The sequence below is a fragment of the Podarcis pityusensis genome, assembly GCF_964106645.2.
Source record: "Podarcis pityusensis genome assembly, chromosome: 13".
NCBI classification, from domain to species: Eukaryota; Metazoa; Chordata; class Lepidosauria; order Squamata; family Lacertidae; genus Podarcis; species Podarcis pityusensis.
Genome location: NC_138038.1, coordinates 52,102,608 through 52,126,876, shown reverse-complemented (window position 1 = coordinate 52,126,876; position 24,269 = coordinate 52,102,608). Strand labels below are relative to the sequence as shown.

The 24,269-nt window shown below is 47.0% G+C and overlaps 1 protein-coding gene across 1 annotated transcript in view; it reads left to right on the top strand.

The window, feature by feature from the left end:
* The window catches only part of NEURL4 (neuralized E3 ubiquitin protein ligase 4), a gene marked incomplete at its 5' end in the record, with an annotated part of 63,072 nt that overhangs the window by 25,744 nt on the left and 13,059 nt on the right, over window positions 1-24,269 (top strand). The window contains 13 exons of the mRNA XM_080979598.1: window positions 104-285; window positions 2,398-2,483; window positions 5,438-5,600; window positions 7,334-7,532; window positions 9,200-9,276; window positions 10,595-10,673; window positions 13,915-14,090; window positions 15,151-15,279; window positions 17,508-17,653; window positions 18,653-18,868; window positions 20,296-20,394; window positions 22,353-22,505; window positions 23,140-23,304. Of these exons, the coding sequence (XP_080835724.1) occupies window positions 104-285; window positions 2,398-2,483; window positions 5,438-5,600; window positions 7,334-7,532; window positions 9,200-9,276; window positions 10,595-10,673; window positions 13,915-14,090; window positions 15,151-15,279; window positions 17,508-17,653; window positions 18,653-18,868; window positions 20,296-20,394; window positions 22,353-22,505; window positions 23,140-23,304 (1,870 nt within the window). The remainder of the gene's footprint in view (window positions 1-103; window positions 286-2,397; window positions 2,484-5,437; window positions 5,601-7,333; window positions 7,533-9,199; window positions 9,277-10,594; window positions 10,674-13,914; window positions 14,091-15,150; window positions 15,280-17,507; window positions 17,654-18,652; window positions 18,869-20,295; window positions 20,395-22,352; window positions 22,506-23,139; window positions 23,305-24,269) is intronic.

Genomic DNA, 24,269 nt, shown 5'->3' with positions numbered 1-24,269 from the left:
TTTGTAAGCAGGGCTCCTCCCCAGAGCCAGCCGCTCTCAGCCCTGATCTTTGACAAGCCCCTCCAACGGTGGCCGCTCTTTACCGGCGCTCTCATCCCTCCAGCGCCACCGACGATTTCAACCATGGCGTGGTCCTGAGCAACCGGCCGCTGCGCAACGGCGAGGTCTTCCAAGTGCGCATCGACAAGATGGTGGACAAGTGGGCCGGCTCCATCGAGATTGGCGTCACCACCCACAACCCCACTTACCTGCAGCTGCCGTCCACCATGACCAACCTGCGATCAGGTGAGAGGCCCTCTAGTGGCTGTGGTGGGAACAGCACCTCCTCCAACTTTAGCGCTCTTTTTTTGTAAATTTACTTATTTGGGTTTTTCAAATTAAAATTTTACAATCACGTATCAACATACAATATAGAAACAAGATTCCCCAGAATCTCCAGGGCTTCCGTTCTCCTCTTTGTAGGTCCTATCGTTAGTCCTTTCCTCCTGCATATTTTATAATAATCCAAATCTTTTACATCTCCATTATATCCAAAATTCACCAAGTGTTATTCCACTCCTACTAACATTTTTAACTGTTTACAATTATTTTTTCAGATAAATTATAAATTTTCCCCATTATTAAAATTTTGTTCTTCCTGATTTCTGATTCTTCCAGTCATTTTTGCCATTTCCGCATAATCCATCATCTTGATCTGCCATTCTTCTCCGGTTGAGACTTTTTCTTCTTTCCACCTCTGGGCTAGTAGCAATCGCGCAGCCGTGGTTGCATACATAAATAGTCTTTTCTGCTCCCTTGGGATTTCGGCACTTAAAATTCCCAAAAGAAAGGCTTAAACGTTTTTTTCCGTTCACTTCAGCTTTTCTTGGTTCTGTGTGTTGGGGGCGAGGGAGTCCCCCACTTCTCTTTTCCAACACTTAATCCCCCCCCCCATCTGTTTCTCAAGGGGGAGATGAGGGAGTCTTGTGTATTCAGGCTGAAGTGTTAACTGTCAAAAGTTAAAAAGAGACATTGGTTAACCATTGGACGCATTCTTAATTTCCCGCACAGGCCTTGCGAGGTAAAAAATACAGTGGAACCTCGATTTAAGAACAGCCCTGTTAACGAACGATTCGGTTTATGAACTCTGCAAAACTGGAAATAGTGTCTTGGTTTGCAAACGTTGCCTCGGTCTAAGAACGGAATCCGAACAGTGTAAGGGCACCAGCGGCGGGAGGCCTCGTTAGGGAAAGCACGCCTCGGTTTAAGAACAATTTCGGTTTAAGAACGGACTTCCGGAACAGATAAAGTTCGTAAACTGAAGTACCACTGTAATGTTTTCAGGAGGCGTTTTAAAAGTTGGCACAGAAGTCGCCTGCTGAATCTGGTGGCAGAGGGTTCCTCAGGACTGGGCCGATGACACTGAAGGCTCAGTTTGTCATTGTTGTCATCAAACGGGCTTCGCCGACTTCAGGGTATGCCCAGCGATGCTGCCACAGATTATCTCAGTGGTCAAGCAGAGATGGAAGCGTTCTGGCAGTCTCCCGGACCTAAGACCTTCTTTTTCCTTTTTCCTTTCTCCTCCTGTGATGAGGCTGCATTTTAATATTTTAATGTTTCAATATTTCAATTGTTGTATTTTAATCTTGTTTTTAAGTTGTATTCATTCAACTTGTTTTTATTATTGCTTGTTAGCCGCCCTGAGCCCGGCCTTGGCTGGGGAGGGCGGGGTATAAATAAAAATTATCATTATTATTATTTATTTTTATTATTACAGTGGTGCCTCGCAAGACGAAATTAATCCGTTCCGCGAGTATCTTCGTCTAGTGGTTTTTTCGTCTTGCGAAGCAACCCTATTAGCGGCTTAGCGGATTAGCGCTATTAGCGGTTTAGCGGCTATTAAAGGCTTAGCGGCTTAGCGGATTAGCTGCTAAAAGGCTATTAAAGGCTTAGCGGCTTAGAAAAAGGGGGGGGGAGCGGGGAAAAAAATCTCAAGACTCGGAAGACATTTTCGTCTTGCGAAGCAAGCCCATAGGGAAATTTGTCCTGCGAAGCAACTCAAAAATGGAAAACCCTTTCGTCTAGCGGGTTTTCCGTCTTGCAAGGCATTCGTCTTGCGGGGCACCACTGTATTAAGTGCTTCAGGGCTTTGCAAATCAATACAATTTATTAGCTTATTTAATTTATTAAAACTTAATTCTGGCTTGGTAGTAGCTGGGCACCCAATGCAGCCGTATGGCAACCCAGGAACTTCGATGGATCTGCATAGTCCCGTTTTCTTTTCATTTTGCTGATCATGAGGGCTAGAAACCTGTTTGATATGGGGACTTTCTTGTCCATGAAATCCTGGGATTCTAAGTCTCCTTCCTCATCCTTTCTCACTTGTCTGTTCTCCTGTCTCCCTGCTGTCTCCCTCAGGTACCTGGATGATGACTGGGAACGGGGTGATGCACAATGGAACAACCATCTTGGACGAATACGGCCACAACCTGGACCGCTTGAAGGTGAGTTGTTTTTTTGGGGGGGGGGGGGAATGACTACAATAATAATAGACAAGAAGTAGTCAGAACCTGTGGGGTTTACTTCTACACATGATTTACGTTGTATTTGTGATGCTCTATTGCTTTGTCGTTAATTATCGCCTGTAAGCAGCTTTGCAATTCCAAAGCAGCACAGAAATGTAGAAAATCAAATCAAACAATGTTAAGCCCCTTGCATTGGAGAAGGGAGATCACAGAAGCAGGTATGACTGGTCTCCAGATTCGAACCCAGCAAAGGTTTTCTATCTGCAACTCCAGTAAAACTGAGGACATCTCTTACTGCTTGAAAAGAAAAAAAAACCGGGCTTATTTTATTTTTTAGAGTATATCCTTTTCACATATAATAAACATAATTTAAAATCATTGTCATTTTCCAGCGAAAAGCACAATAGCAGCTTAAAATTAGAACCGCCACTCAGAACAACTTTTTAAGGCGTTACTAAGGTCTCCTTTCTCAACGTTAATAATAATAATAATAATAATAATAATAATAATAATAATAATAATAAAAATAAAATTTATTTATATCCCGCCCTCCCCAGCCGAAGCTGGGCTCAGGGCGGCTAACAACAATAAAATAATGCAACATTCTAAAAACATTTCATTATAAAAATTAATTAAAATCAAATTGATGGCAACCTTTAAGCAAAAATTCTGTGCAGATTGCCAGAGGAGGGAGTCAGGCTGCGCCCTGACCAAAGGCTTGGTGGAACAGCTCTGTCTTGCAGGCCCTGCGGAAAGATGTCAGGTCCCGCAGGGCCCTAGTCTCTTGTGGCAGAGCGTTCCACCAGATTGGAGCCACAGCCGAAAAAGCCCTGGCTCTAGTTGAGGCCAGCCTAACCTCTCTGAGGCCTGAGACTTTCAGGATGGATCCCTAAATGTTCATAGAGCATACCCTGAGGATCCTCTAGTCCGGACATAGGCAAACTCGGCCCTCCAGATGTGTTGGGACTACAACTCCCATCACCCCTAGCTAACAGGACCAGTGGTCAGGGATGATGGGAGTTGTAGTCCCAAAACATCTGGAGGGCCGAGTTTGCCTTTGCCTGCTCTAGTCCAACCCCCTGCAATGCAGGAATCTGCAGCTGCCCTTTACAGGGATCAAACCTGTGACCTTGGCGTTATCTGCACCCTGTTGTGACCAACTGAGCTATCCTTGTTGTTGGACTACAACTCCCATTGTTCATGGCCCGTGGTCAGGGATGATGGGAGTTTTAGTCCAGCAACATCCAGAGACCCAAGACTGAGAAAGGCTGTGTCTGTTCCGTTAGGCCTCTGCAGGTGTTTCGGTGAATAGATAGGTTGACGGGGGAGAAGGCTTTCAGTGGCTGCTAGCAATGCTGCTAAATCACACAGGAGGGAGTGTTAATGGAGAAATCTGAGGGCTCCCTTGGACAAACAGCAAGGACCCCAGCCAGGAATACCAGAGCAAAACAGCAGCCAGTAGGCTTGCTCTTGATTGAAGACTGTCGCGACAGGACTCCCACCTGCCACCAGGTGGAACAAGATGGAAGCCCCGAAAAAAAGAGAACCCAAACTTTTATTAGCTGCTAATCCCCATGTTACATGCCCCAAACTACATCACGGTTACATCATGAAAGGGGAGGTCTGGTGGCTGTAATCTGAGCATCCTGGACCCTGCCCCATGGTTCTCCTTGCCCTCCACCAAACACCCATCAAGTGTAACAGAAGAGATATTTACATTTCCCTGTTTCCCCACCAAGTTAATCCCACCCTTTTGTCTTCATCTCGGTTTGTTCTTTCTGGAATGGCACCCAGGTATCAGGATGCCAGGAATTATCACTCAGGCAGAGGGGCTGCGGAGTAGCTGAGCTCACCTGTCTATATGAGTTGCTGAAGTTTTCTCAGTGAGCCAGTACAGAGATCCATTGATCAGTGAATTCTTACATTTGGTATCGTGCAGCAAAGGCCCTTTGAATAGATAGGAAGAAACTGTGATGAAGTGTTTTGTGGGGACAAATCACAAAAGTCACAAAAGTGATTGTGCTGGTTTTGGTAGTGGGCTGCATGTGCAGGATATCTGCTGGAGGGGCAAACCCCCCCAACCTATACATAAATTCCTGCAACAGGAGAGTATTACTCTTGCGCACAGATCCTGCCGACAGGTTTCCCACGATGGGCATCTGGTCGGCCACTGTGAGAACAGGATGGTGGACTAGGTGGGCCGCTACCTTGATCCAGTGGGAATAATAATAATAATAATAATAATAAGTACCCCACCCATCTGGCTGGGTTTCCCCAGCCACTCTGGGCGGCCTCCACAGAGACCAAAAATACAGTAAAATATCACACGTTAAAAACTTCCCTGAACAGGGCTGCCTTAAGATGTATTCTGAATGTCAGGTAGTTGTTTACCACTTTGACATCTGATGGGAGGGCGTTCCACAGGGCGGGCGCCACTACTGAGAAGGCCCTCTGCCTGGTCCCCTGTAACTTGGCTTCTCGCAGGGAGGGAACCGCCAGAAGGCCCTTGGCGCTGGACCTCAGCATCCGGGCAGAACGATGGGGGTGGAGACACTCCTTCACGTATCCTGGACTGAGGCCGTTTAGGGCTTTAAAGGTCAACACCAACACTTTGAATTGTGCTCAGAAATGTACTGGGAGCCAGTGTAGGTTTTTCAAGACCGGTGTTATGTGGTCTCAGCAGCCGCTCCCAGTCCCCAGTCTGGCTGCCGCATTCTGGATTAATTGTAGTTTCCGGGTCACCTCCAAAGGTAGCCCCACGCATAGCGCATTGCAGTAGTCCAAGCGAGAGATAACCAGAGCATGCACCACTCTGGCAAGACTGTCCGCGGGCAGGGAGGGTCTCAGCCTGCGTATCAGGTGGAGTTGGTAGACAGCTGGAATTCTGGAAGCCTTTTGTCCTGTCTGATTTTTCTTCTTCCTCCCTCCCTCAGGCAGGAGACACTGTGGGCGTCGTGCGCAAGGAGGACGGGACGCTGCACTTCTTCGTCAATGGGGTGGCGCAGGGCCCTGCCGCGTGGAATGTCCCGCCCAACATCTACGCCGTGGTGGACCTGTACGGGCAGGCAGCTCAGGCTACCATTGTGGATGACACAGGTAAGTAAGGGCAGGGGTTTGCGGGAAACAGGTTTGGGGGGGTGATGTTGTTTGCGGCGGCTTCAGGCATCATGGGGTTTCAGCCCTTAAGATGCTATTTAACTCCGACCAGCTTTGCTAACAAAAGGGACGTGGGTGGCGCTGTGGGTTAAACCACAGAGCCTAGGATTTGCCGATCAGAAGGTCGGCGGTTCGAATCCCCGCGACGGGGTGAGCTCCCATTGCTCAGTCCCTGCTCCTGCCAACCTAGCAGTTCAAAAGCACATCAAAGTGCAAGTAGATAAATAGGTACCACTCCGGCGGGAAGGTAAACGGCGTTTCTGTGCGCTGCTCTGGTTTGCCAGAAGCAGCTTAGTCCTGCTGGCCACATGACCCGGAAGCTTTACGCCGGCTCCCTCGGCCAGTAAAGCGAGATGAGCGCCGCAACCCCAGAGTCGGCCCCGACTGGACCTAATGGTCAGGGGTCCCTTTACCTTTACCTTAGGCTTGCTAAGATGTATAAAACTGAACCCGATAAGCACTGGAGATGCAATGAGGTTGAGGGAACGTTCTTTCATATGTGGTGGACCTGTGAAAGGGTAAAAGACTATCGGGAAATATTCTATAATGAATTTTTTAAAATGTTCAAAAGTACTTTTCCCAAAAAAACAACAGCCCATAGTCCTAATTCAGATGGAAATTCCCAGGCATCAAAAAAGGTTATTTATGTATGCCACTACTGCAGCCTGTGTTTTGTTAGCCCCAAACTGGAAAACGAGCGAGGTCCCAACCAAAGAAGAATAGCAATATGATGGAATATGCGCAGCTTGCAGACTTTACATATAGAATAAGAGAACCGGAAGAATATACGTTTAGAGCCGATTGGAAAACATTTATTGAATTTCTGGGGGGGAATTGTGTACACTTGAAAACGTTGGAAGCATTAAGATGAATTCAACAGTGTAAACGGGTTTTGATGGATGGAATAATGGAATACTGAATGGCTTAAAGGTAAAGGTAAAGGGACCCCTGACCATTAGGTCCAGTCGTGACCGACTCTTAAAGTTGCGGCGCTCATCTCGCTTTATTGGCCGAGGGAGCCGGTGTACAGCTTCCGGGTCATGTGGCGAACCAGAGCAGTGCATGGAAGCGCCGTTTACCTTCCCGCTGGAGCGGTACTTTTTTATCTACTTGCACTTTGACGTGCTTTTGAACTGCTAGGTTGGCAGGAGCAGGGACCGAGCAACAGGAGCTCAACCCATCGCGGGGAATCGAACCGCCAACCTTCCGATCAGCAAGTCCTAGGCTCTGTGGTTTAACCCACAGCGCCACTCGCGTCCCATACTGAATGGTTTAGTTTATGTAAAATATGTAGGGATTTAATAATATGGAAAATGAGCCATGGAAAGAGAAGAAGGGAAACGGTTGATATTTTAAGGATGTTTAAATGAGTACAGTGGTACCTCGGGTTACATACGCTTTAGGTTACATACGCTTCAGGTTACAGACTCCGCTAACCCAGAAATAGTGCTTCAGGTTAAGAACTTTGCTTCAGGATGAGAACAGAAATCGGGCTCCTGCGGCACGGCAGCAGCAGGAGGTCCCATTAGCTAAAGTGGTGCTTCAGGTTAAGAACAGTTTCAGGTTAAGAACGGACCTCCGGAATGAATTAAGTTCTTAATCCGAGGTACCACTGTATTCTGAATTGTAAAACAGAAAATTGACCTCCTCCCCTTCTGCCCTTTCTCCTCCAGATCTCCTTCCGCTCCCCGACGACCTATCGGAAGGCAACAACCAGCTGTCTCCCAGCAGCCCGTCCTCAGTGGCCTCCGGGAGTGACCTGCGTTTCCACCAGCTGCACGGCAACAATGCGGTCATCACCAACGGCGGGCGCACGGCACTGCGGCAGAACTGCCGGAGTGAGTTCAACGACGCCATCGTCATCTCGAACCGGTCAGTGGGCAAGCGGAGGCAGGCAGCGGCGCTTCTCTTCCCCTGCCAGTCCCAAAACAATGCGCCTCCTTTCAGGGAATTGCACCGCAGCCTGAGGCTTAGAAACACGGGAAACGGTTTGCACCCAGCCAATCTTTAAGAGATCCATGTTTAAATAGCAGGAGTGTCCTTTTTCTGTACATGTCAAGAATGGGTTTGGCTCAGAGCAAAACCTTTCAGGGCTGGTAGATGTGTTTGGCTGTAACACTAAACTGTGGTTTAATGTTATGGGAAAGAGTTCTTTTTTATATCATTTTATTTTTTATTTTGACAAAGTAATAAGAATAAATAAATAAGAATAAAAATGTTCACCCCATCCCCATTGTAACTATCCAACTCGCCCCCCCCCGAATTTTTTTAAAAACATTTTTTAAAATTCATTTTCACTTTTAGCTTTTAGCATCATCCATAAATCACAATCATTTTAGAAATAGGATTCTCAAAATCCCTGAACTTCCCTCCCCCTCTTCCATGGTTTCCCCAGATATGCTTTTCAAACTGCATCATATCTTATTCTCCATATTGTCTTAAAACTCATTTTTTTGTCATATTCTCTCTTCATTGCCAGTGTTTTCAAAATCCTGCTAATGTTTTCACTTGTTTACAGTGTTCTTTCAAGAAACTTTAAAAAATTCCCCATTCTTGGTTGAATTTATTGTCCCCTTGATCTCTGATTTTCCCGGTCATTTTCGCCAGTTTAGCATAGTCCATCATCTTTATCTGCCATTTGTTTGTAGGTAGATTATCCTCCTTCCATCTTTGGGCACCAGCTTCCCAAAATTTCAACACCTCTTGCGACGGTTCAGCCCCTTTCCATTTTAACAGAACAAATTCTATAAACACCTTTCGTATATCCTCAAAATAATTCCTCCTGTGTATTCCACATCTTACTTTAATGGAACATGTTAATTTATAATTAATAGTTATATCCCACACCTTTTTATACCATTCTTCCATTTTATATTCCCCTTGCCCCTTCCGCTTCCTAGATATAATAACTTGTGCAGCTGTCAATAAATCTGTGAGCAAGTCCTTCATAGCCTGTGAACCTTCCACCCCATTGTAATTCGAAAATAATGCTACCTCTGGACTCTGGGTCAGCTTTATCGCAGTGATTTCTGCTATCTCCTTAAACCCCCTTTGCCAGAAAAAATGTACATATTTATATCCCCACCACGTGTGAACATAATTCCCGGTTTCCTGGCATCCCCTCCAACATAACACCGAATATTCCTTGTTGGTTTGATTTAATCTGACTGGTGTTAAATGCCATCTCTAAACTAATTTATAATAATTTTCTTTTATCCTTATAGACAACATTTTGCAATGTACGATTCTCCCATATTTTCCCACACCTCTTTTAATTGATCTTGTTACTCCTCCATTTCTACTAATATTTTATAAATTTCACTGGTTTCCCCTTTTATGACTATATTTTCTTCTTTATCTCCCCTTTTTATAGTCTTTTCTTTCAAATTTTGTTTATTCTTTGCAGTTCTTCTTTTCCCTTAACCACTTCCTTGTCCGTTGCTCCAGTTGTATACAGTTAAACCAAGTTATTTTGCTTCCTGCCAGATCTTCTCTGGAAAGAGTTCTTATGGGAGGACCCTCCTTTTATTCCACTGCAGGCCCCTCCGAGACGGGGAGCTCTTTGAGATCGTCATTCAGAAGATGGTGGATCGCTGGTCTGGCTCCATCGAAGCAGGTGAGGAATACAGGGAGGTCGAAAAAGAGCAGAATAGCCTCTCTTCCCTCGGAGGGGGAAGAAAGGGCTTTGGGAACACCTCTTCTTGTGGCGTTCCCAAAGCAAAGGAAGGTTTAGACTCCGATTAATAACACACAGAGGCTTGAACCAGCAAGACTCTGGGTAAAAAGGTAAAGGGACCCCTGACCATTAGGTCCAGTCGTGGCCGACTCTGGGGTTGCGGCGCTCATCTCGCTTTATTGGCCGAGGGAGCCGGCGTACAGCTTCCGGGTCATGTGGCCAGCAGGACTAAGCCGCTTCTGGTGAACCAGAGCAGCGCACGGAAATGCCGTTTTCCTTCCCTCCGGAGCGGTACCTATTTATCTACTTGCACTTTGAGGTGCTTTCGAACTGCTAGGTTGGCAGGAGCAGGGACCAAGCAACGGGAGCTCACTATGTTGCGGGGATTCGAACCGCCGACCTTGTGATCGGCAAGTCCTAGGCTCTGGTTTAACCCACAGCGCCACCCGCGTCCCAAGACTCTGGGAGGAGTGTGTATAATAATAATTCCTGTCCACCCTCTGGCCCAGGTCGTTTTATTCACAAAAGAACTTTTTACACAGTGTTTGTAAGAAAGAGTATTTGCCATCTCCTTGTGAACTCTCTTCCTGGCCCCTAAAGGTAAAGGTAAAGGGACCCCTGACCATTAGGTCCAGTCGTGGCCTACTCTGGGGTTGCGGCGCTCATCTCGCTTTACTGGCCGAGGGAGCCGGCATACAGCTTCCGGGTCATGTGGCCAGCAGGACTAAGAAGCCGCTTCTGGCGAACCAGAGCAGCGCACAGAAACGCCGTTTACCTTCCCGCCGGAGTGGTACCTATTTATCTACTTGCACTTTGACATGCTTTCGAACTGCTAGGTTGGCAGGAGCAGGGACCGAGCAACGGGAGCTCACACCGTTGCAGGGATTCGAACCGCCAACCTTCTGATCAGCAAGCCCAAGAGGCTCTGTGGTTTAACCCACAGCGCCACCCGCGTCCTGGCCCCTAAGATCTATCTAAAGATTAAACTACATCAAAGTAACCTACTATATGAACGGAGGGTGCCTGGTGAAGCGACTGGGCTGTGTACGTGACTTGCCAAGCAAGAGAAATAGGATGCAGGGATGCAGAGGTGTGGACTGATGAAAAATCATATCACAATGTCTCAAACCCAGTCAACGCAATGCTTTCATTGCTGACACAAATGGCTCGCTCCGTATTTTTTCTAATTTCTCATAGCAATCCCACCTGATCACTACACTTCTTTAACCCCCCCCTTCTCCCTTCCCCCCCTTCCCAGGGGTCACTGCCATCCGTCCAGAGGACCTGGAGTTCCCCAACACGATGACCGATATCGATTACGACACGTGGATGCTAAGGTGAGTAATAATTATTATTATGTGTTTTGTTGATGTCTCACTGTGGCGATCACACAGGGACCCCGGACGTTTGACGGTCTATTGACCCTGTGCCACCACTGCGATTGCTTTCTTCGCTGCCACCACCCCACTTCTCACGGGGACACACAGAGTCCAGACAGTTGTTAACATGAACAAATAATCAAGTTTATTTTTAAATGCAGGAACAAGCGTGTGGTTTCGGTTTATTTTTCTCGTGTCAGTTTCTTAATCTTAGTTCCTAACAACTCCAAACTGATTATTCCAACTATCTATCTGACTCCACCTAACAATTCCTCTCACTCTCTCACAATACAACTCTACCAACCAACACCTAATCCTCCCTCTTCCTTCTCCAACTCCCAAACCTCAACTCTCAACTCCCAAACCTCAACTGACTTTCAAAACCTCCCACTCTAACTTTTACTCCCCCCTTGCATTCTCACAGGCCAATCACATCACACTAATTTTAACCCTTTCCTTATGACCCACCTAGGAGGCAAACGCCACACTCACCCTTTCCCCCAAGGAGCTTAAGGAAGTGTATGTAGTTCTCCCCCCTTTTTTTTATCCTCGCAACAACCCTGAGAAGTAGGCTAGGCTGAGAGTGAGTGTCTAGCCCAAAATCACTCAGCATCATGACTAAGTAGGGGTTTGAACCCCTGTCTCCCAGGTCCCTGCCTGGCGCTCCAGCCCAGTGTTTCTCAAACTCGGGTTCCCAGCTACCTGTTGGACTACAACTCCCATCATCCCTGCTCACCGGCCCTGCTTAGCTAGGGATTATGGGATTTGTAGTCCCAACAACAGCTGGAGACCTGAGTTTGAGAAACCACTGCTCTAACCCAGGCAACCTTCGGCCCTCCAGATGTTTTGGACTACAGTTCCCATCATCCCTGACCACTGGTCCTGTCAGCTAGGCATCATGGGAGTTGTAGGCCAAAACATCTGGAGGGCCGGAGGTTGCCCATGCCTGCTCTAACCACTACACCACACTGCCAGGGGCAGGGGGGAGAACTGGCAGCAAGAGAAACTCATTTGGAGGGAAATAAATGATAACAGGCTGAGAAACAGCTACGTGGCACAGTCCTTCCCCTCTGGAATGCTTAACCCGTACTTTGGAATCTTGTTAATAATAATAATAATAATAATTTATTATTTATACCCCGCCCATCTGGCTGGGTTTCCCCAGCCACTCTGGGCAGCTTCCAACAAAACACTAAAATACAATAACCTATTAAGCATTAAAAGCTTCTCTGAACAGGGCTGCCTTCAGATGTCTTCTAAAAGTCAGCTAGTTGCTTATTTCCTTGACATCTGGTGGGAGGGCGTTCCACAGGGCGGGTGCCACCACCAAGAAGGCCCTCTGCCTGGTTACCATGTAAGCTCCCTTCTCGCAGGGAGGGAACTGCCAGAAGGCCCTCGGAGCTGGACCTCAGTGTACAGGTAGAACGATGGGGGTGGAGACGCTCCTTCAGGTCTGCCTGGCCTTTGAGGCCGTTTAGGGTTTTCAAGGTCAGCACCAACACTTTGAATTGTGCTCGGAAACGTACTGGGAGCTATTATTATTATTATTTTAAAAATTATTATTATTATTATTATTATTATTATTATTAAAATGTGTATACCGCCCTTTTTCCACAGATGTCAGGGCGTTTCACAGCATAAATGCACAAAGTACATAATAAAAATAATAAAAACAAGAACAAGAACGAAGCAAAGCAATAATTCTCCTTCACCACCACCCTAAAGTGGATTTCTGGGCTGTGTATAACAACATTTCAAAACGCCAGAAACGTTATAATAGACGCCAACTAAAAAAAATAAATTGCACCTGTTAAAAAATACCCTGATATTAAAACACCTGGGTTTAAATAAAAAGGTTTTCACTTTGCCATGCCCTTGTGGACAGTCCCGGCGCAGTGTTAGAGGGAAGGTGCTGCGAAAGGGCAGCGACCTGGGGCAGAGACTGGCTTTCAGACTCCGCATGATGGACATCTGCCTGAGCCACTGAGGGAGGCAGGATGCTGGGGGGGGCGCTTTATCCTAATCTGGCTGCTCCAGGGTTGCTCTTACAAGCTGCAGGTGCCCCCATCCCAAATCCAGCCCAGCAACCAGGGCTGCGTGGCAGTTTTCATGCACACAGAAGCTTGTAGGGCCGGCGAATCTTCAGGCCGGTGCCAAAAGCATCAGTCGGATTAGGGATACCGATTTGAGGCTTTGAAATAAACAGAAGAATATCATTTGCAAATAACACCCATTAGTGTACAGTGGTACCCCGCGTTACAGACGCTTCAGGTTACAGACTCCGCTAACCCAGAAATAGTACCTCGGGTTAAGAACTTTGCTTCAGGATGAGAACAGAAATCGTGCCCCATTAGCCAAAGTGGTGCTTCAGGTTAAGAACAGTTTCACGTTAAGAACGGACCTCTGGAACGAATTAAGTACTTAACCCGAGGTACCACTGTACTTCTTCTGATGTATTACAGTATTTTAATATTTTTTTGGAAGCCACCCAGAGTGGCTGGGGAAGCCCAGCCAGATGGGCGGGGTATAAATAAATAATAATAATAACAACAACAATAATAATTCTTCCTCTTCTTTTTCTGCAATCCCTCGTAGCTGAGTAAGATGGTCTTCCATAAACACGGTTTTAACAGTGAGTCCGCAAGTGACTGTGGAGGCCAATTCTGGATCCACACGTCCTTCCACAGTGGGGACATTGGTCACACCTTGGATCCCGAACGCCTTGCGAGTCAAACGTTTTGGATCCCGTACGCCGCAAACCCGGAAGTGACTGTTCTGCTTTGCGAACGTTCTTTGGAACCCGAACGTCTGAGGCGGCTTCCGATTGGCTGCAGGAGCTTCCTGCAGCCAATCGGAAGCCGTGCCTTGGTTTCCGAACGTTTTGGAAGTCAAACGGACTTCTGAAGGGATTCCGTTTCCCTTCTGAGGTACGGCTGTATTAGGGAAAAAAGAATATACTTATCTGTATGTTAACATATGGTAAGGTAACAGTCTTGTTCTTTTTTCATTCTCAGTTCACTTTTTTCTTCTCTCTCACTCTAGCTTCCTATAAATGAAATTTTCATAATGAAATATTAATAATATTAATAAAAGACACTAGTGCATGGGGTGGGAGTGCTGGAGCTGGGAAGGGGGTCCCACAGCCGGGGAAGGAACGCTACGCAGACTCCTCTTTTCTCTTTCTCTTCCTCCCTCCCAGTGGTACAGCCATCATGCAGGACGGGAACACCATGCGCAACAATTACGGCTGCGACCTGGACTCCCTGAGCACCGGGTCGCGCATTGGAATGATGCGCACGGCCAAGGGAGACCTACACTACTTCATCAACGGCGTCGACCAGGGGGTGGCCTGCTCGGGGCTGCCGCCAGGGAAGGGTAAGGGCACGAGGGGCTGGGAGGGAGGGAGGGAGGGAGAGACGCCTGCTTGTCCCGGGTTCAAGTCCCGACAACAGCATCTTCAGGCAGAGCTGGGAGAGACACTCCCGAAACTTTGCTGCGTCCCTGCCAGTCAGGGTAGACAAGGCCGAGCTTAGTCTGCTTAAGGCAGGTCCCAGCGTTGTGCAACAAAACAGCAACACCACAAACTGGCCTAGAAGTCTAAAACCAAATTTACTAGAATAATAATTAGAATAGAGATAGACTTGTAACCATTCAAGCAACAAACATACTAAGGTGCCATGTGCAAAACAAAGCCTGGAGATACTGTAAACATGGGAGTGGATAAATGTACAACTGTATCTTAAAAAGTTACATGTGCGATAAACGTTATACAGACTGGATAAATTAACCGTTCAACAAGTAGTGTAAGTCCAGTCACAGAATGGCAACCCGGTGCCGCCACAATGGCAAGGGTAGCACACTGGAGAATATGAAAAAGTTTTTCAAAGCTGTTTTTCAAAGATTGATCTGGGTGAGATGTTCTTCAATAAGTCTTGAGTTGGAAACACAAAACTGTATGCACGGATCAATCACGGGAAGGCAAATCAAAGCCGCCACCCTGGTGAGAATCACGCAGGTGGGCAAAAGGAGACTTGTTCTCCGGATATATTACAGGTTTCGCTACACGCTTCATCAGTCCGACAAGCCAGTCGTACAAAACAGTTTGCTCAGGATAAAGAAAGTATTCACAGCACTTGTGACTTTGATTTGCCTTCCCGTGATTGAGCCATGCATACGGCATATTGCCTTGACGTCTTCTGTCAAGAGTTGGAAGGGACCCCCAGAGTAATCTAGTCCAACCCGCTCTAGTGCAGAAATCTCACCTCAGCATCCACGACAGATACCCTTCTCTCCAGGCTAAAAATGCCCAGCTCCCTCCACCGTTCCTCATCTGGCTTGGCTCCCAGACCCTTGGTCATCTTTTGTGCTAAACCAGACTTTCTCTCCCTTCTGCCTCTCCCCCCCCGCCAAAAAACCCCCACCCTGTCCGCTGCAGAGGTCTACGCCGTGGTTGATCTGTACGGCCAGTGCGTCCAGGTGTCGATCACCAGTGCCACGGGGCCCATGGACAACAGCCTGTCCACCAGCAACATCACCGAGAAGTCGTTCCCCATCCATTCGCCAGGTGAGAACCGTTGCTCAGGTGAGAGCACCTGCTTCCATCCTCAGCAGCGTCTCCAGGCAAAACTGGGAACGCTCCCTGCCTGGAACCCTGCAGGGCGCTACTCCGGACTCAGTACAGGACCACTAACTATAATTATTATATTATTTGTACCATGCCCATCTGACTAGGTTGCCCCAGCCACTCTGGGCCACTTCTGACGGAATTAAAAGCATAACAACAACAACAACAATCTTTATTACGGTCCAGAGACCCAACAAATTGTTACAAAGCAATACACAATTCATACAGCCCACCTGCAGGTTAAACAAGCATTTTGTTCAGAATATAGGGATCATTGGTTCTTGCAACCACCGATAAAAACTTTGCCACTGCTAATGTTCTAGCGTTTGTCTGGTCTTCCAATAGGAACCTGACATAGTGAGCCTCTGATTTTCCCGGGAAAGATACCAGCAAGGGCAGTATCAGTTCAGCCCTGGCTTGCTCATATTTTGCACAGTGCAGCAAAATATGTTTTACGGAATCGATGTCTTGAGCACACGAGCAAAGTCTGTCCTGGTAGGGAACTCCTCTCAACCAGCCATCCAACACTGCAGAAGGAAAGACGTTTAGTCTGGCTTGGGTGAAAAGCCTTCGATAGTTTGGTACTGTCAGGTTTTTAATGTAAGATGTTAACGTAAAGACATTCCCATATTGTACTCCTACTGCCAGCGGACTACAGACTGTGTGTGATCAAGATTGCAAGTCACTGTGTGCATTATCCCATAATCTTTGCTTTAACATCTTTTGGGTGCCTTCATAACCCAGGTAATACAATATCAAACAGATGGTATTTAACACCCACCAGGTTGGCAACAATGTCTTTTAAAATGTCCGAAAAAGAAAAAGGTATATGTTGGAAGTGTAATGAAAATAAGGGGTCTTTTTTCACATGTGATGGTCCTGTAAAACAATTAAGGAATATTGGGAAACTATGTATAATGAATTAAAAAAGATATTTTTAAAAACCTTCCCCAAAACACCTGAGATTTTTCTCTTGGGGATGGTAACAATGGAGGCCTCAAGAAAACAAAAGAATTTATTACTATATGCCACTGCCGCAGCTAGAACCTTATTGGCAGAAAGGTGGAGAACAAGTTAGTACCCGCTAAGGAAGTACTAAGGAAGTAAGTACCCACCAAGTTAGTAACCACTAAGGAAAAAAGGCAGTGTAAAATGTTCGAATATTCTGAACTGGCTGGTCTGACGAACAGGATAAGAGAAAACGGAAGATAAGGAATATAAAGAGGAATGGATAATGTTTACTGAATATTTTAAGAACCAGTACAGACAAATACGTAGCTTAGCAGGTCTCGAGTGAACCCAGCAGAGTTGAAATAGAGTATTTAATAGATAACAAATTGGGTGATTAAAAACATGTGCATTACGTGGAGTAGTAGAAAAGCAAAAGGAACCAGGAAAAGTGTGGAAGGGAAGTCATATGGTATATGTATACATGCAGTATTTGGTACAAAGTTATAAGTGGGACAGAGGGAGGGGGAAGGAAGGAGGGGGGTTAAATATGCTCCCTGTTTTTGAAAATGCAAATTAAACGAAAGAAAGAAAACACCAAACATTAAGAACTTCTCGATTCAGAGATGTCTTCAGATGTCTTCTAAAAGTCAGATAGTTGTTTATTTCCTTGACATCTGACGGGAGGGCGTTCCACAGAGCAGGCACCACCACGAGAAGGCCCTCTGCCTGGTTCCCTGTAACTTGGCTTCTCGCAGGGAGGGAACCGCCAGAAGGCCCTTGGAGCTGGACCTCAGTGTCCGGGCAGAACGATGGGGATGGAGATGCTCCTTCAGGTATACTGGGCTTTTGAGGCCATTTAGGGCTTTAAAGGTCAGCACCAACCCTTTGAATTGTGCTCGGAAACGTACTGGGAGCCAGTGTAGGTCTTTCAGGACCGGTGTTATGTGGTCTCGGCGGCCGCTCCCAGTCCCCAGTCTGGCTGCTGCATTCTGGATTAGTTGTAGTTTCCGGGTCACCTTCAAAGGTAGCCCCACGTAGAGCCCATTGCAGTAGTCTAAGCGGGAGATAACATCCTCTCTCCTGCCACCACCACAAGTCAGCTTGGAATCTTTTCCATCCTTTGTGCCTGCCCATCTTGTTGCGGCCGTGCAACCTTCCTCCGTCCCCCAGCGTAGTTGTGCACTTGTCCCCTGACCTTTCTTTTTCACCCCCTCCAGTCCCCGGCGTCGCCCACCGTTTCCACAGCAGCTGTGGCAAGAACGTGGCCTTTCAGGACGACGGCTGCCGGGCCATGCGGGTGGCTGGCTATTGCCATGGCATCGTCTTCAGCATGAAGGAACTGAAGACGGACGAGATCTTTGAGGTGAGGACTGCGTGCGCGAGGAAACACTTGCGTGTCTGGAGGAGGAAAGAGCTGGGCAAATTCAGCAACAGCATTCCTCTTTCCTCGTTCTGAAAAAAATTGTAGCTGTGGCTGTTATCCTTCTCGGTGATCCACAGCCAGATCCTCTCTCTGCCCTTCGTCTCTCCCTCTTCTCCCCCAGTTCCTTCTTTAGAAAACTTAACTTTTGGAACTGAATTTGACTGGGCAATTGCAAATGCGACCTACAAATGCTTTTAAATATGAACATAAGTGCAATGGTACCTTGGCTCTCAAACTTAATCCGTTCCAGAAGTCTGTTCCAAAACCAAAGCGCATTCCAAAACCAAGGTGCGCTTTCCCATACAAAGTAATCCAAAACGGATTAATCCGTTCCAGACTTTTAAAAACAATCCCTAAAACAGCCATTTAACATGAATTTTACTATCTTAACGACACCATGGATCCATAAAGTAAAAGCAATAAACCATGTACTGCAGTCACACTATCGGTAGCTGAACTGGGTTCCACACAGTCACAAAAACAAAAAAATGGAGCCACAAAAACGCAAAATAAATAGCAAAAACAGACAGACCTCGGCGCAACACTCAAATCGTCAGCACGGCACTCAAATCGGAAGCGTAACGCTGAAAACGGAGCACGTTCAGCTTCTGAGATAAGTTCGCAAACTGGAACACGTACTTCCAGGTTTGCACTGTTTGAGTACCAAGGTGTTTGAGAACCAAGGGACCACTGTAAATCTAAATCAAACTAGTGTTGGACATGTAAAGAGAAAGGAGGTTTTTTTTTTTATCGTATGTGGTGGTCTTGTAGCAAGGTTAAAGCTTACTGGGAAATGATAGATAACGAACTGGGAAGGATGTTTAAAATCACTTTTGTAAAAAAAACACCAGAAGCTTTTCTTTGGGGAATTATAGGGATAGAACTATCTAAATTGGGACCACTGTACATGCCCTGTTGAGCTCTCCCCTCCCCCTCTAGGTGAAGATTGACGAGCTGGACGAGAAGTGGGCGGGCTCCGTCCACGTGGGCCTGACCACCCTGCTGCCCTTGGACGCTCCTTACACGGTGGCGGGGCTGCCGTCGTCCCTCCTGGACCTCCGCTCCAAGGTGACCTGGCTGGTGACAGGCTCTGAGGTGCGTCGGAACGGCATCCTCCAGAAGCAGAACTACGGGTGCTCCCTGGAGCGCCTTGGGGTGAGTACAGAGCTCTTGTTCTTCGGGGTGTGAGGGACAAGCCTGGTGGAAGATTAAGAGATCCTCTGCGTAGGAATGGATTTAGACACTGGGAGAAGAGGTGAAGGTAAAGGGACCCCTGACCATGAGGTCCAGTTGCAGATGACTCTGGGGTTGCGGCGCTCATCTCGCTTTATTGGCCGAGGGAGATGGCGTACAGCTTCCGGGTCATGTGGGCAGCATGGCTAAGCCGCTTCTGGCGAACCAGAGCAGCGCACGGAAACGCCGTTTACCTTCCTGCCGGAGTGGTACCTATTTATCTACTTGCACTTTGACGTGCTTTCGAACTGCTAGGTTGGCAGGAGCAGGGACCGAGCAACGGGAGCTCACCCAAGCGCGGGGATTTGAACCGCCGACCTTCTGATCGGCAAGTCCTAGGCTCTGTGGTTTAACCCACAGCGCCACCTGCGTCCCAAGCATGCATAGTAGTCCAGAGTAAATAAAATAGGAATAAAAGGAGGAACGCATTCAGCAAAACCCCGGAGGCCATAAATAGGAATAAACAGGAGAAACAGGATGGCAGTATTTACCATCTCATTGTGGACTCTGTTCCTGGCCCCTAAGATCTATCTAAAGATTAAACTACGTCAAAGTAACCTACGATTTTTATGTACTGAGGATGCCTGATGAAGCAACTGGCCTGTGTTTCAGAATGCTTATACGTGCCTGTCAGGCGTAGAGAAAGCAAATGGCAGAGGTGGAGAGGCTTGTGGGATTCGATCAGAAACTACAGTGGTACCTCGGGTTACATACGCTTCAGGTTACAGACTCTGCTAACCCAGAAATAGTACCTCGGGTTAAGCACTTTGCTTCAGGATGAGAACAGAAATCGTGCTCCGGCAGCGCGGCAGCAGCAGGAGGCCCCATTAGCTAAAGTGGTGCTTCAGGTTAAGAACAGTTTCAGGTTAAGAACGGACCTCCGGAACGAATTAAGTACTTAACCCGAGGTACCACTGTATTGTCAACAAATCAAACCCCGTCAACACAATGCTTTCGTAGCGGACACAATGTCTTGCTTCATTTTTCATAATTCCTCATAGCAATCCCACCTGACCCCCACACTCTGGATATTTGCACCCCTACAAGTTCTCTCTAGCAAATTTTACAGAAAAGCTCTTTGAGCCTCTGCCCCTTCGCGTGCCCATCTGGCAAAGCATGAATTGTTGGTTTGGCGGCAGTTTTGCCCCACACTCTGGGGTCCTCTCAGCTGTCTTTGGAATAAGCAGAGAGGAGAGGCCAGGAGGAGCCTGCGGTTGGGTTGGGTTCGTTGGGGGCGCGTATTTGTTAAAGGGAAAGCAGTCCTCAGCCTTAGCCAACCAGGCACCCTCTCTGTATTTGGGGCCTTGAATCCTAGCAGACCTGACAATGACCCTTTCCCTCCCGGACAGGTGGGGAGTCGTGTGGGGGTGAAGCGCTGCACTGACGACACCATGCACATCCTCATCGACGGAGAGGACATGGGGCCGGCTGCAGCTGGAGTGGCCAAGGTAAGGGGCCGGGCGCAGGCTGAATGTGGCCCTTGCTCCCTCGGTTATTCCCCGAAGTTTCTGTAACTGTGCCACACACTCGGATCTGTTTGCTATTGTGTCCCACGACCCTCCTATGGCATTAGCATTATTATCCTGCTGGTGCCAAAAGAGGCTTCCGAGTGGCTTGCCAAGTATAAGGACAAATCTATTTTTGCTGGCTCAGCCCTGGAATGCCTGGTTTTTCTTTCAAAGTAACTCGGAAGGCCAGTTTCCAATCGGGTCTGCATCATCATGAGCTGACACAAGTCTCCTTGTAAACGTGATTCACTGCCTCACCACCCTCGTTGCCCAAAGTGCTGCCGACAATATATCCACAGTGGTGTCGTAAAAAATATTCAGTAACATAGGTGGACTCTATCCTTTTTTTTTTAAAAAAAAAAAGTTTTTTAAAAAATTCATTTTCACTTTTACAATTTGACATCATACCTGAATCGTAATCATTTTATAAATAGGCTTCTCAGAATCCCCAAACTTCCCTCCATGGTTCCCCCAGATATTCTTTTCAAACTGTGTCGTATCATATTCTCCATGTTTTGTTAAAACTCAATTTTTAATCATAGTTTTCACTTCGCTGCAAGTGTTTTTTTTAAAAATCCTGCCAATGTTTTCAATTTTTTACAGTGTTCTTTCAAGTAACTTAAAAAAATTCCCCATTCTTGGTTAAATTTATTGTCCTCTTGATCTTTGATTATCCCGGTCATTTTTGCCAATCTGGCATAGTCTATCATCCATAGGTTGGGCTCTATCCATCAGGTCTCTTAGGTTTCCCCATCTCCCTCTTCCTTCACCTTCCTCCCTGCAACTCATAAAAACAGAAGAGACCCACTAGACTCAGGCCATCAATGTTTCTGAGTACTTTTTTTATGACTCCACCGTATTGTGAACTCCCATGAAAGAGACTGTCTCTCTTCCTTCAAATAATACAATTCATATTTCTATATAATAACGTATGGAAATGTAGCTGATTATAGTCACCGTATCAGATTATTGTATTTTTTAGCACTTCCTTTCTCTCTTTTTTCTTCCATCACTTTTATCAACTGAAATTAATTTAATAAAATCTTAACATACAGTGGTGCCTCGCAAGACAAAATTAATTCGTTCTGCGAGTTTTTTCGTCTTGCGAATTTTTCGTCTTGTGAAGCACGGTTTCCCATAGGAACGCATTGAAAATCAATTAATGCGTTCCTATGGTCAAAAAAAGTCCAAACCAAGCCAAATTTGGTACAAAATTGCCTTGGAGGTACTTAAGAAGCAGGAAGTGGCTCAGGATACGGCGCTTAAAAACAAGAGCGCAGGACAACAGATGCGTTGCTATTAGTCATAGGGAACCTCCAGTGTCAGGTGCAGTATATGCCGTCAGGTATTTACTAGGAAGTAAATAGCTCTCGCCTTCCTGCTGTGCGTCTGGGAAGCGTCTGCTTAGCCACACTGGAATGCAGGATGGCAGAGTGCATTGGACTTTGGGCTGCTGCAGCAGGGCTCTAAATAATGGTAACGTTAATAGCAACAGCACCAACTTCTTACTCTTATCAGCGCAGAACACCCAGCCAAGGAGGACCAAAATTGAGAAGATCCATAATTGGTGTAGGACTGTAAATTATTTGATGTGTTAATGATTATTTGAATTATCTGATGTGTTAATGCCAATTGAAGTCGTTAAAATTGCAGCTGCGGTACTGTAAAAGGAAACAAACTTGCAAGACATTTTCGTCTTGCGAAGCAAGCCCATAGGGAAATTCGTCTTGCGAAGCAACTCAAAAAACGAAAAACTCTTTCGTCTTGCGAGTTTTTCGTCTTGCGAGGTACCACTGTATATATATATTTTTTTTAAAATGGGAGGAGTTTAGAGAAGAGAGGCTTGGAGGAGCACCTTGACTCCTCCACCCCTCACCCTGCCTGCCCCTTCCCCGCAGAACGTTTACGTGGTGCTCGATCTCTACGGGAGAGTTACGTCCGTCTCCATCGTCAGCTCCACCATGCTGGAAGAGGCAGATGGCACCAAGCCCCCCTCCGTCACCTCGGAGCCCTACAGCGAAGAGGAAGAGGAGGAGGAAGCAGCCACCCCCGTGAGTGCTTGCGATGAACATGCCCCAAATATTGGGCAAAATTATTATTATCTCTCTATATATGTAATATTTATTTGTTTTTTCAAATTAAAATTTTACAGAGATATATCAAACATAAGTCATAAAAACAAGATCCCAAGGAATCCCCTGGACTTCCTTTTGTGGGTCCTGTTATTTATCATTTCCTTCTGCATCTAATAATAATAATAATAATTTATACCCCGCCCATCTGGCTGAGTTTCCCCAGCCACTCTGGGCAGCTCCGAATTGAGTGTTAAAAACAATACAGCATTAAATATTAAAAACTTCCCTAATTTTATTGGTGTTAACCGCCTTGAGCCCGGCTTTGGCTGGGGAGGGCGGGGTATAAATAAAATTTATTATTATTATTATAGTCCACCGCATCAGGAGGGTGCCAGGTGAGGAGAGCCTGGCCTGCGTTGGCTGGAGTCAACTCTCCAGGGTTTCAGGCCCGGTGTGTGTTTCTTAGCCCAGCCCTACCTGGGATTGAGCGATAATAAAAGAAATCACAATAACAGAAGCCGGGACTTTTTCCAGGCGCCTCTCCCACCGAACTGCGCCCCTTTCTCTGTGCCGCTTTCCATCTGCCTGACTCCGCGTCTCTCTCTCCCAGTGCGAGAACGAAGCGCCGCCGGCCACCTCCTCCATGGAGTTCCTGGAGAACCATGGCAAGAACATCCTTCTCTCCAACAACAACCTGACGGCCACGCGCGTCTCCAGCTACAACCAGGGGATCGTGGTCGTGGCCCAGCCTCTGCCGCCACAGCAGCTCTTCCAGGTGGGTTCGAGGAGGAGGAGGGCAGATGTTTGGGGCCACAGAAACCTCTGGAGGGCATGGGGTTTGCGAAGGCCATTGTAGAGTAACAAATAAATAGTAATTAAATAAATGCTGTCTATGGCAGGCATGTCCAAAGTCCGTTTCGGTGGCCTAATTCGGCCCCTGTGGCAGTTTATTTCCTGGGGTAAAATCCTAAAAAACCCCTCAACAACCTCAATCCTAAAAAAAGTTCAACGGCTTCAACCCTTAAAAAAGGTCAACAAATTTGGTCGGCCCTTACGGCCCTTCACCTAAATCTGGCCCTCTTTGAAAAAAGTTTGGACACCACTCATCTATGGGGAGGGTTACTGTGTCTGCTATGCTATGTACCGTATTTTTCGCTCCATAAGACGCACTTTCCCCCTCCTAAAAAGTAAGGGGAAATGTGTGTGCATCTTAGGGATCAAAAGCAGGCGGGAAGCTCTGCTCAGCGCTCCCTTTAAAGAATATTTTTGTCCTTGCATTCTCCCTCTAAAAACTACCGTATTTTTTGCTCTATAAGACTCACTTTGCCCCTCCTAAAAAGTAAGGGGAAATGTGTGTGCGTCTTATGGGGTGAATGCAGGGGGGAGGCAGGCGGGAAAAGCCCCCAAAAGCCGCACACAATCTCCGTGTGGCTCTTATGGGCTTTTCACCAGGAGGGAGAAGGGACTGACGCGCCCAGTCAGTCCCTTCTCCCTCCTCGTAGAAAAGCCCTTAAAGAGTGTGCTGCTCCTGTGGGCTTTTGCGGGAGGTGGGGGTATTGCCATAGCCGCACGCAGCCTCTCCCGGCTGGAGAGGTTGCGTGTGGCTAAAGAAGAAGCCAAGACAGCGAGCGGGATGGATCCTGCTCACTGTCTTGGTTTCTTTGCTCTTTGGGGCTGGGGGGAGGGGCGGGCTTTCTATCCGCTGATCTTTGGGGCTGGGGTGGGAAAGAATTTTTTTTT